General features: G+C 27.1%; 1 protein-coding gene across 3 annotated transcripts; it reads right to left on the bottom strand.

The window, feature by feature from the left end:
* Positions 1 to 93: 93 nt before the first annotated feature.
* LOC108001159 (serine/threonine-protein phosphatase 1 regulatory subunit 10) lies at positions 94 to 13,464 on the bottom strand. 3 transcript variants are annotated; one of them, XM_062080994.1, is made up of 9 exons: positions 13,323 to 13,464; positions 12,215 to 12,280; positions 11,306 to 11,490; positions 9,078 to 10,978; positions 3,454 to 3,680; positions 3,168 to 3,324; positions 2,753 to 3,067; positions 2,519 to 2,678; positions 94 to 2,222 (listed from the first exon to the last, which is right to left on the bottom strand). In XM_062080994.1, exons 2-9 carry the CDS (start codon positions 12,215 to 12,217, stop codon positions 1,367 to 1,369), a joined length of 3,804 nt encoding a protein of 1,267 aa, XP_061936978.1. In that variant the 5' UTR covers positions 12,218 to 12,280; positions 13,323 to 13,464; the 3' UTR covers positions 94 to 1,366. The 3 variants fall into 3 exon arrangements, with proteins under 3 accessions (XP_061936978.1, XP_061936979.1, XP_061936980.1); XM_062080995.1 differs by lacking the exon at positions 13,323 to 13,464 and adding an exon at positions 12,451 to 12,592; XM_062080996.1 differs by lacking the exon at positions 13,323 to 13,464 and adding an exon at positions 12,353 to 12,491.
* Positions 13,465 to 13,704: the final 240 nt, after the last annotated feature.

The following is a 13,704-nucleotide window of genomic DNA, read 5'->3' as shown; positions in this document are numbered from 1 at the left end:
AATTGAAAAGATAAATAGTAATATTTAAAAATACGAGGAGAAAATAAAATGTATAAAGAAGTCATAAAGGAAGCATTGATATAATGCAGCATATTTTAGAAAATAGGTGTGATTCATGTATTCCATCAAGCAGCTCTTATACAACAATCAATGTTATATACAAACATAACGATCAATCATATACAAAAGATAACCACTACCCTTAATTCGTAAAAAATATTTAATACAATAATATATCAGTAATCTATTTCATAGAGCATATATTCAAATTTATATGTGAAAATATACTCTATAAAATATTAGATCTTTCTGCATTTAACTAGTTCAAATCATACACATTTTTACTAAAAATTCTTGCTTTCTTTTATATTATTACATATTATTTAAGCCTAAAACAGTCTCTCGTTATTAGAGCTAGCGACGTTTTATACAAATGATACAATTATAATATTTACAATCAATCTACATACACGATTAAATATATTTTAATTTAATAAAAAGTTACTTAAATCATTATTTGAACTTTTGGTGTTATAATGTTCCATTGTATATTACGCTTAATTCATTTTAACAGCATTTTAATTACATATATTCATTAGTATGTAGAAAGCGATAAAACACCCAACTGGCAATCGGAAAGACAAATGCTTATTAAATTGGAATTTGCACTTCCTGCTTACTAGTGTCATATCTTTTGAAATCACTCTATTCGTCATGCCAATAAGATTAAAACTTGCAACGATTCTATTTTTTTTTGATTACATCAACCATACTTTCGGCAGTGGCTACTATTTGTAAACCGCGAACGTAAAGGGAAGACATATTAATCGAGATATCATTTTATATGAAGTGCCGTAATTTTTAATATATTTTGGAAATAAATAAAAGTATTTTTTCCTTCAAATTCTTTCTAAAATATCTATTCGAAATTATAATAAAAAGTAATATGTTAGGAACCTCTTGCCGTCCAGCAGCCGATGAACCTATTGTTTTTCTTTCATTGTCATTTTAGATTTAAAGCAGTTTTCAATCTTGAAAGTCTGCAAGTATATTTCACGAAAAATAAATTTATTATGCTTTTTCTTATAATATTTATCTTTCGTATTATATGATGCAAATAAATTGAAAATTATCAAATATTAAATTAAATAGTTTAAATCTCGTGAAAATGTAAATGTAAATATTATGTGCTTAATTCTTTGCATTATTTAATAAAAGATTGCACATTATTAAATTTTTTAGCTAATGTGAGCTTGTGTCTAATATGATTTCAGTTGTATCGTATTCATTTCTATTGATTCATATCAAATAGAATGAATGTTACACTACTATGAAAATTTCAAATTATTCATTATTTTAAATTATTTCAAAATGGTGGACAATTCACTCCAGGATGTAAATATTGACATTTGTCACCGACTCGACAATAACCATTTTTTGAAAATTGTCGGCACACAGGTGGTTGTTTTCCATTTCCCCTCCATCCACCTCCACCTCCTCTCCATCCACCTCTTCCAGGAGGTCCTCCACCACCTCTATACCAACCAGGTCCAGGAACACCTCGACCTCTACCATGCATTGGACCAGCACCTCTAGGACCTTGAAAATTAGGTCCAGGACCATATAATGGACCAGGAGGTCCTTGAAAATTATTTGGATTCATATTATTGAATCCTATATCTTCTGGACCCATTATACCATAACTTTCTTGTTGTTGATTATACATAGGTGGCGGTCCCATCATTCCAGGTGGTACCATTGGACCACCTTCCATTCCTGGTGGAAATGCATTTGGTATATTTCCCATTGGATTCATTCCCATTCCATCAGGTACAACAACTTTTCCATCTCCAGTTCTCCATCCTCCTCCTCCTCCTGCTCCTCCTCCTCCAGTAGACATTGGACCACCCATTTCAGGACCCATTGGACCCATATGAGAAGGTCCCATCATTTGTTGAGATATTTGAGGCATTGGGCCCATTGAAGTTTGAGGACCCATAGGTGTCATTACTGGTTGTTGATTATGAGAAAATGATGGATAATGAAAGTTCGAAACTGTCGGTGTTTGAGGTTGCAATTGAGGTTTTGGTTCTGGCCATGGCATAGATGTAAAATCTTTCTCACTTTCCTTATTTCCCGTGAGATCATCCAGAGGAATGATTTTAGGTTCGTTATATACATGATGTCGTTCTTCATCAGGCTCTGCTGCAGAATCTGGAATCCTAAAAATTAAAAATATTCATGCATAAAATAAAATAAAATATTTTTCTTAATCGATTTATAATAAGATATTTTTTGAATATATTTTGTAGAACTTGTATCAGTGAGTTATAGTTCATATATTAAACTATCCAATGGTTCAAAGTTCTTATTCTATTAATATGGCATGTTTATTAGTTTTACACAAATAATTATTTTTGTAGTAATTATATTTGTGTATGTCAACATGCATAATTAAATTTAATTTTAATAAAGAGAAAATCTAATGTATATACATATGTATAATGTATATACATACATGCTTCGATTAAAATATAATGCCTGTAATATTCCTTTTTCTCGAGCATATTGAATATCTTTTTCTCTGCTATCTTTTCCAGGCTCTACTAAAGGTGGCGGTAAATCAATTGGAATTAAAGGTTTCCATCTTGTTCTTTCTTCCATTAAGTCTTCATTACCTATAAGATCATTTTTTAAATCATATTTTTTTCAATATTTAATACATTAAAAAAATCATATTTTAATAACTTACTTAATTTTCTAGCCATCTGGAATGCTTCTCTCTCGTTCTGTTTTTCCATTTGTTTCATATCAGTAAATGTTTTTGTTACGTTTACTCTTTCCGTTTCATCTAATTCGAAATAACGCACTGATTCAAGGTCTGTTTTCCATTTTAATATTTTCTTTGGTCCTTTGCGTTTCTGAAGTAATAAAACACTTCTTAAGCCATCAACGTATCGTATTTCTGGATAAGAACCAATATTTTCTTTTTTCGTTGATTCAGATATGGAAGATATATCTTCCGGAGAATTAGTTTTTTCTTCCGTATCATCTTCCGGTGTTGGTGCTAAAAAGCAATATTTAAAAAATTTTTAAAATTTTTTAAAGTATATATATTTAAAATGAAATGTTTATTTAAATCAATAAATGGAAATAAAATAACTTACTGTTACTTCTAGCATCATCATCTATATCCGTTTTGAATATTCTGTTTTCTTTATGATCATCTATCGTTTCTTCTTTTTCTTTTTTTGCATCTTCATCTGAATTTTCCTTTTCCTTTTGTTCTTTATCTTCATCCGTCTCTAACGTATCTTGATAGAACTTAAAAGAAAAAAAAATTTTATAATATAAAATATATTACAAAATATAGTAAAAAATTTTATAGTATAATATAAAAATATATAAAACACGTATTAATTTTTATCATTAATGCAATATAATTCTATATACTTTAAAATTAGGCTTGACAACAACGGGTGATTTTTCATCGGCACTTGGTGGTGAAGTTGGTGGAGGTGTAACATCACGATTATCACTATTGGCAGTTTCTTGTTTCTTAGCTTCCGTGGGACCATCTTTCGTGATAGATGTTCTTCGTTTTCTCTTTCTTGGTTCTTTACTTTTCGTTGATGCAGTCAAAGCATCCATAAACATATCACTTTCTTGCAAAACCATTGCTGTAAAAAATGCAATGAACATTTATAAATAAAGCAAAATAAAAAAAATTTGTATTAATACCAAAATTATTAAAAAAATAGTAGTAAAAATATTTTACTACTATTAAATAGGGAGAAAAGATTAATACTGCCTTAATATATCTATATAATAAAATATTTGTATTAGACATTCAGTTTTTAAAAATCAAAAATATAAATTATGAAATTATCGATTAATAAATAATGCATTTTATAAATAATTTTTAAATAATTTTTGATGCTACAATCACGAAAGAAAAAAATTCTATCTTTTCATTTACTCGATTAATGATGAGATAAAAATCATAATTACATTTATAGTAATGTTAATCCTGTAAAAGAAATATTCAGTTGTTCAATATATATTTAATTGCATATGTCTGCATCAATCCATATAAAATTCCATCACCTGGAAAGAAAAAGAACTTATAACTTTATAAAACTGCATGAAGATAGAAGTAAATTCCTTGTTCCATGATAGATCTATAAGTAAATAATACTGGTAACAAATATTAGATAAAAAATGAATAAGGATATCCATAATGAATCTGTAACAAAAATACAATTACTGCTTTTTAATAATATAAAATATTTTATTTTAAAATAGTATTAAAAGAACGAAGTCACTATGATTTATTAATAAAAAGAATTTTTTATATAATTCTATGGATAATATTAAATAATAGAATTAATTTTTTTAAATTACGCATTTATAAATATAATTATAAGTTACATCATTAATCGATTTTTACAATGAACGAATCAATAAATTTACTAATAGATCAATTATTTTCTAAATGTTGAATTATTTCATTTATTCGTAACTTCGAATTTAAAAAAAAAGAATAAATTCGTATATATTAGTTCTATTATTTTAAATTCATAATATCAAAAAATTAAGAATATAAATAAATTAATTTAAGTAAAATTGTAAATATAGATTAATCTCTCTTTAGAATATATATTTTCTTATTACATTATTTCCCTTTAAATATTAGTAAAAAATGATTTTAAATGAAAGAACATATTTAAATTAAAATCTTTATATTTTCTTAACGACGCAATAAATTAAATATAATTTATTATTTTTCATTAATATTATATGAATAAAAGATTGTACTTCGATTATTACATATATTATTTTTTTTATTATTTTTAATGCATAAGAATAAAAATTTTATATATTTAATATTTAATTTTGTTTACTATTTTTTAAATTTTTTAGATTTTTAAATTCAAATTTATATATATATATATTCGTTAATTAATTTTGCATGTATTCGTTACACGATATTCAATAGCTGTAAGTACGAAAATTTGTTATTAAACGAATTTACTTAAAAAATTTGTTACTCTTTCATGTATAATAAACTGACGTCGAATAAAAATTCAATAATTGCATAATAATAACAAAAATTATTATACACGTAGAAAAAAAATCTAAGAAATATATATCAAGTCGATAAGTCATATTGATAATTATATAAATGTTTTTAGAATGTATTCGATAAAAGTGATAATAGTAAACTGGGGAATAATATGCAGGTTTTAATTATACGGCTCCAATTTTATTTCCATAAACCTTTGATTCATGCTCAAATAGTTTACTTCATTTTAAAAATTTTTCAAATTGTAAGCGTGCTCTTAACGTATTATATGTACGCAACAATCGAGACGCATTTTCTTTGATAACATTTCATTTCGTTTGTAAAAGTAAATTTTTTTTGATCAAATAATACATACTAATTTTTTTGTCGAAAATTATTATTAAGATTTTACGCAATTCATTAACAATGATTTTCTATTATTTGCGCGTATGCATGATAGATTAAAAATATAAATTTATTTTCATCTTTAAAATAATGATACGAAATAAAGATATGATTTTGTATTCTATTTTATATAAAAATGAATATGTAATCATTTACGATTTAATCGATTTAATCAAAGGCTAAATATTTATGTCAATATAAATATAATTATAAATAACAATTTAAATGTAATATGCAAATTAAAATTATATGTACCTTAAAATTAGTGTAATTATTTTGTTTTTAATATTATATTTAATAAGTGGCATAAAAATTATTATAAATAAAAACGGCATTTTTTTTTAATTAATATCTTGTATACTATAAATTGAAAGAAAACATTTATTAAACAAAAAAAATAGTTTCAGTATAAAAAAGCATATTTCGGTAGACAAAAAATGAATTTGTAAATATTAAATTGAATAATATGTAATGATTTTAAATTTTATTTTTAGTCGATCGCTTTTTCAAATTCAAATATAAGTGAGGTAAATACCACATGACGAGCATGTCCACGAATGGCGCGGACTTAAATATGTTGAATGGTTAATATACTATGTGAACGTAATGCAACTGCTACGAGAAACAGAATCTGACCCCATACACGAGTGCCGATATAAAGACTATCGCAAAAACATCGGCCTCAGTAGTCCACCGAGCACACCAAGAAGTGCGCCGTTGCGCAACTCCGTCGTTAACCGCCCATCCTCCTTCACGCGTCCAATTCAAATAAATGATTTTCAAATACTATCTTTACTATAATATTTAGCGATTTAAAATGATAGAATTTTAAAATGCATTTATATGATATAAATGCTTTTTACACTTTCAAATAAATACTTAAATATAAAATTAATCGTGCTCTGTTTTATTTTTAATTACGAAATAAATTTTTTACAACCAAAACAAAAAAACTACGATTAATTGAGGATATTTTTGCAAATTATTATGCAGAAAAGTTTAAATACACAAAAACGCTCCTACCTCAGAATTTTTTTTTTACTCAATAAAAATTATATTATTTTAAAAAATATGAACTCGAAAGAATATTTTAAATAGATAACAATTTGCTTGAATCAATGACGAGCATAATATAACAGACGTCCGCGTTTCATTTTTCCTGCTTTCTTCTTTATACTTTTCTCTTGTTCCAGTATTGTACTTTTCACCCGATTGTTAATCCGCGATTACTGGCAAGGAAGAAGACTTCTTCGCCATGTCGACGTTGTCATTGCAATTAGACGATTATCTGTCGTAAGAAGAGGCCCGTTGATCCTAAGGGGCAGCTTGCTCGAAGACGTCGAGTCGATACGCAGCGTTGTATTTCATGCAATTTCAAAAGTGCTTTCATTCCACGAAATTCTGCATTCTTTTTTTTGTTTTTTTTTTGTTTTTTTCTTTTTTTTTTTTTTTTTTTAATCAACTTTCTTCGAATGTCGTGCCACATTTTTCTCGCTTTCATCTATTCATTCACACATACTATTTATTCTTTCGTACTTTCCATTTCATTCTTTTCACCCCCTCCTCATGTTGCTCTCGCTCTTTCACACTTGTTTATGTATTCTCTCTCTTTCTCTCTCTTTCTCTCTCTTTCTCTCTCTTTCTCCCTCTCTCTCTCTCTCTCATTCTCCCCTCTCTCTCTCTCTCACACACACACACACTCTTTCATTCTTTCTCATTTTCATAAGGATATCTTGGGACTGTGTGCCCATTGCAAATTTCAATTCTCTCTGATGAACGCACGAACGTATTCGAATCATTCTGCAAATCCACTGTGAACTAAACAATGATACAAAATTGAAAAATAATATTACTCAAAATTTTTTCCCTTGTGACACTCGAAACGGTATTACAATATTAAACGAAAAAAATATATAATTTATCAAACATAATACAAATACATATAAGGATTATTAAATACTACTAAATGACTTTACAAATAAGTTTGAATATCTACATTATTATATTTTTTAGAATCCGAATTCTTCATAATTTTTTAAGAAAAAAATTAGCAATAAAACTCATTTTTTAAATATTTTATCTTTATAGTATTATTACTTAAAAATTATTGATATGTGATACCATTTCAAGAGTTCTGACTTTATTTGCACTTTAGACTTGTGCGATTAGTCACCGAGAGGATGGAAATCTGGATGGGCTCACGGTATGAGTGTTTGCTTTATCAAACATTCAGTGAGCAAGATGTATAGCAGAAACCCAAGAGTTAAATATTTCCAGATTTCTGATCAATTTATTTAAATGCTTATAGGGTGTACATGTACAAGGGAAGAAGTATGGACAGACAAGAGTTGGTTTGTTTCCTTACCTAAGTAGATTAGTAACATCCATGGTGACTTCTATCAGGTGTATCGTTCGACGAAGAACGGTAAAACACACACCCCGAAAATTATATCGATATAAAACACACCTTTTCTTTATCCGAGTAATTTTTAAAAGAAACTGCACGGTTACTTTCAATTATTAATTGTTAAAAATATTCGACTCTATTTTTTACCATATAGCACTAATTTTAAGACATTTTATACATATGATTTAATTAATACTTTATCGAAGATTACCTGCTGAATCTTCTTAATATAGGAAATAAATCGATGCTGAAAGAGCCAATCCTAATGTTCTTCATTCTTCTAACATGACGTTAATTATCGAGGCAAGCATAAGATCCGCTCGATCCACTTCCACGTGGGTCAATTGATATAGATTTTCTTTTAACTTCTATAATACTCTTAATAACTTTTAGGAAAGTAATATAGGGTTTTAATGTATACTATAAACTAAAATAATATGCCTGAAAAAAACTATAGATTAATAAAATAAATAAAAAATCTATGCAAATTTTATCGAATTAAATAAAATAGTAATGTCACGTAATGTGTAAGGTATACAGTTTGTTCGTATTTCTCCTGGAGCCAATCACCTGTAAACTCAATATTAAGAAGTTAGTAATTGTTTGTATGATTAAAAAACTAGTGTTCAAAGACTAGTTGAAATTAATAAATGAAACTTTTATTTATTAAATAAATTTTTATTTTTAAAAAAAATTTATTATTTTTAAACTCTTATTTTTTTTATGAAAAATTAACATGTATATATATACATATATAAATTTTCAATTTACTAATTTTATATATACTTAATATTTTTTATATTTCTTTATATCTTAAGAATAAAACGGAAGTTAAGAAAATTAAAAAAATAATATGTTACAAAGAAATTAATTTTTAAGAGACATAATCATAAATTATTTAATATAACATTAACTATAATTAAATTCTAAATTATTCTTATTCAATGAGAGACTCTGATAAATGCTAAAATTCTTTAAAAGCAATATAATATTTATATTTATGAAATACAAATGTTTAGTTTAAATTTTAATTGCATATCTAGTCTTTGAACATTAGTATTTTATAAAAATTTAAGACAGTATATATTTTTCTCCCTAAAGAATTCAAATTTATTGCAAAAAAATAAATATATATATTATATTTCAATATTTTAAAAAAAATTTTTAAGTACAATATTTGAGATACTATGTAATACTTACGTTTTGGTTTTGGTGGTATTAATTTGATGCCTCCCTTCTTTTCTTCACTTGGAGGTGTAGTTGGTGATTCCAATGATAATTTAGCTCGTTTATCTGTTGATGAAATAGATTCTCGAAGTGGGGATGGCCTTTTTAAGGTAGGTAATTTTTGTGGTATGACTTTTTTATCAATGATGGGATGTAATTTTTTTGCTGATCTTGGTGGTGGAGGTTTTACTTCTTCCTCTAAACCTGTTGATCTGAATTTAGAGTTAAATGTTTTCACAGTCTTTGGCCGCATTGTAGAATCTTGAGAATTCTTTCTACTCTCAATGGAAATAGAAATGTTCTTCTTCTCTGGTACTGCAACAACTTTCTTTGAATCAGTCTTATTTTCTTTAGAACTATCCCGAGAGTCTGTTGATGATTTCCTTACAGTTACATCGCTTAATTTTTCCTCTTCCGACTTTTTTTTGGGTATTTTTCCGAATTTCGAACTTAATGCTTGTCCTTGAATCTTTTCTAATGTTGCTTTATCTTTTTCTGCTTGATCTTTCTTCTGTTTTTCCTTTTCCCGCTCTTTATCGGATTTATTTTTACTAGAATTATGTTTATTGGATGAATTAGATGAATGATGTTTTTCTTTGTCCTTGGAAGACTTGTCCTTGGAATTAGAACTTTTTGAACTACTACTAGAACTAGAACGATGACTACTAGATTTGTAAGATGTGGAACTAGAACGATGTGAACTGGAACTTGAAGTATGTTTAGAAGAACTTTTGGAGGATGAAGATGAACTATGATGACTTTTTTTATCTGAACTACTAGATTTTTTGTCATCTTTTTTAGAAGAGTCCCGATTTTCTTTATTACTACTAGATTTACTACTTTCACTATTAGTATTGTCTTTAAGATCTTTAATGTCTTTGCTTTCTTTATTTTTAATAAGTTCCACATCAAGATTATCTGTGGAATCTACTATAGTTTGTTTCACTTCACTTGAAACTTGGTCTAATTTTTCAGATTGTGCAATGTTTTTTTCACAATCTTGACCACTAACTACACCATCACTAAGTTCTGTAGATGCTACTTCCTCAGGAGTTTGTTTCACAGGAAGGGTATTCTCCACAATATCTCCATTAACATCTACATTTGTACTATTTGAATTTAAAACACTATTAATATTAGAAGCATCTGTCTCCACTTTTGTAAGAATTTGTTTGCCTTCACGAATTGTAATTTTATACACAGGAACTGGAGATTGTGAAGATGTAGATACCACAACAAAAGCAGGTTTTTTTGATTGTGATGATAAGTGTTGTTGTATTTGCATCTGTTGTGGTTTACTAACAACTTGCAATTGTAAAGGTTGCATAGTTGTTCTCTCTTGTACCTGTTGTTCTTGTGATGGTTGTTGTTGTTGCTGTTGTTGCTGCTGCTGCTGCTGATGATGATGAATGTGAGATACTGCAATAGTTGATGCGGAATTTGAAATAAATTGCAAATCTTGCACTTGAACTGTTGCATTTTCTGTACCCTCTGGGACTTGTTGGATACCACAATGAATTGAATACTGTTGCTGCTGTGCTGATTGAGATACCAAATTTTGTCCCAGAACTCCTGTAGTTTGTACTGGAATAGTCATGATTTGTGCTGGTACAGAATTTGGTGCAGCTTCCCCTTTCACTATTTTTAACCATTGTTCAACCAATCGACTAGCTAACACTCTAACACCTTGATGACTACCTTCTTTTGATAGACCTTTTATTAATTTTGGACAATTGTTGCTTTTTAATCTTTCTATATCTACTGGGCATAATAATAAAAGTTCTAGAAGTTCTTGAATTAAAGCCCAATTTTTTGCAAGAATACCATCTGTAAGCCACATATGTATGAGATTCCATCCTCCAGCACCCATAAATCTAAATAAATAAACAAACAAACAAAAATAAAATTATAAATTATTCTATTATAAATGATTTGTCTCAAAAATATTTTTAAAAAATATTTTATAGAACTCTCATCAGTGAGTACAATTTATTAATGAAACTGTCCAATGGTTCTGAGTTCCTTTTTTATTCTAGCATACATCTTAAAATTTACATAAATATTTTATATAAAATATAAATATTTATGTATTTTAGTATGCAATTATATAAATTTTCCTTTATAAAAGGACAAGTTTTAAATGTATGTACATAAGTTTCAAATGCAAATAAATAATTAATTAGAAAAAATTTTATACTTACTGACTAAGTAAATCTGTATTTGTAGTTTTCAATATTTGTATATAAATGCATTTTGAAACAAGTTTTTTGGAAAATTTTGTCATCAAACTAGCCAACCGATGAACTTCTTCTTTACTTTTTATACCTCCAGTTGGCCCCAATAAAACACTAAGACATTTCAATAAAGATAGAGGATCTATACGTGGCTGAAAAAGTACATGCAAGAATACATCACATATTTCAAGTTTTTATATAAAATAAGGTTATGTAGAATAATATAAAAAAATTGAATCTCAATCAAATTGAAATTAGTCTATTTTTGAATGATTTAATAAAATGATAGTCTGATATATCAGTAAAAAGTTATTTAAATTAATTTTTATTTCAATTTTTATTATCAATTTATATAATCGTCAATTCTTGCAATATGTAATTTCAAAAACATTATTAAAGTAGTATTTGTGCAAATTTAACCTTCACTATAAAATAATTTTTAAAATTATTATTATTTATTTTATATGTGAATTGTTATTTTTATTATATAATTATAAATTGCATATTAAAATAGAATATGATCAGAACAATAAGTAAAAATTCAAATATTAAGTAAGATATCATCATATAACATCGCACATAAAAGAAAAGCGCAAAGATCATTTACCTTCCCCATTTTGTTTAATATCAGTATTCAAATATATATTACATTAGTTTTATAAAAACTTTCATAAAACTACATAAACGCTCATATTGTACGATCATTAAAAGTTGATGACGCCAGAAATAGGATATGAGGTCATATGAACGAAGGTTATTGATCCTACCGCTTTCCCCTTCCATTATATTTGTCGTAATTTCTCGTATATGGCGCCCTCTCTCAAAAAATTTACGAAGAAAAAGTATAAGTGAATTTTAAAAAATAACATGACTTACCATTTTGATGATATTTTTGATGATTTAACGCATATTGGAGTACAATCATAGGATCATGACGTAAATCTGTAATAAAACACAGAAATATTCGTTTTTTTAATGGGTAGAAGTGACGTACTTTTCCAAAGATAAACGTACACGACACCGCCATATTGTCGAATTTTTTCACGCACATAAAATATAATTATTAAGTTATTTATCTATGAATATAAAATTATTTCATTAAAAATTATTACCTAAACCTAAATATATTTACACATATTATGTTAATTATTCGCAAATATAAAATTTTTAAATTGTTTTGCTATCCTCATTATCCTTTTATCGTATTATACAAATCATCTGTATCACAAATCGCAAGTATCAATTAAAAGAGTTTTAGATAAATTTTTTCTATTTTTAATAAATTCAATATAGTTTCAATATTTCTTTTCATTCCCTAAGAAGAGAAACTTTAAATATTGAAATTAAGGAATAAAAGTTATAAATGGGAAAACTATTAATCTAAAATATAAGCTCCTCAGTTAACGGCGATCACTCGATGGTCAACTGGCGGATTTCCTACTGCGCAATATCTACGCGCATATCCCACCCAGAATGGTTACACAATCAACCAATCACGTTTAAAATTTTCTTTAACATCAACCAATAATTACAGCGATCCCACCCCGTGTCACTGACGTCACCAAATAATTGTTATTTTTAGCACACCATGACTGTTCATTTGTGCTAGAATTTTGCCAAAATTATTTTATTTATAGGCAATCACTAACACTTTTAATAATGCTTCAATAATATCCAATTATCACTCGTGCAAATTTAAAATATAATAAATAGCTTGCATGCAATTTCTATTATAAAAACCAGACATTCCCAACTTGTATCACTAATACATTATTGCTTATATCACCTTACTTTAAGCCTTAAATATTTTTACATTAAATTTCTTCTATTTTTATTATATATATTTCTTTAAGAAATATACGTAAAACTATATAGTATATAGTAATCTACTAAACAAACAATATTAGAGTTGATTCCAATCAAAAATTGTTGAAAAAATATATAATATACTTCGGCTTTTTTGAATGACAGAAAAGCCACTCACATTTGATTATTAATTAAATCCTTTTTATGGAAAATATATGATCACAGCTGTGTATAAGAAATTTAACATTTCCTATACACAAAAACGATGTGGCCCTATGCTCTGTCGAAAATAGGCTATGCATCGGCAAATACTACAAGATTGTCCAAAATCCGTGGATATCTTCTTGTTGATCTGTCATCTGTAATCAAATATTGTTTAAACATTATTTCTATTACTTAAATGTTAATTTTTTTGTTACATTTTATTAAATAACTCCGAAATTTATTTTTAACTGAAGTAAAACTATTCTTACCTAACTACGTAGAAGATGATGTTACGCCCAAACCGGAAATGGTATATCTGTAAGTGAGTCAAGCGTAAACCTGTTTTATTTATCATA

Source organism: Apis cerana, linkage group LG10 (assembly GCF_029169275.1).
Source record: "Apis cerana isolate GH-2021 linkage group LG10, AcerK_1.0, whole genome shotgun sequence".
Taxonomy (NCBI): Eukaryota; Metazoa; Arthropoda; class Insecta; order Hymenoptera; family Apidae; genus Apis; species Apis cerana.
The sequence above is the reverse complement of the archived record's forward strand: the minus strand, read 5'-3'. Positions and strand labels throughout refer to the sequence as shown.

Coding starts and splice junctions, on each gene's coding strand:
- LOC108001159 (XM_062080994.1), bottom strand. Junction 10,979..11,305: donor AATACAGATTTACTTAGTCA/GTAAGTATAAAA, acceptor TTATTTATTTAG/ATTTATGGGTGCTGGAGGAT. Junction 3,681..9,077: donor AATACCACCAAAACCAAAAC/GTAAGTATTACA, acceptor CATTTTTTACAG/CAATGGTTTTGCAAGAAAGT.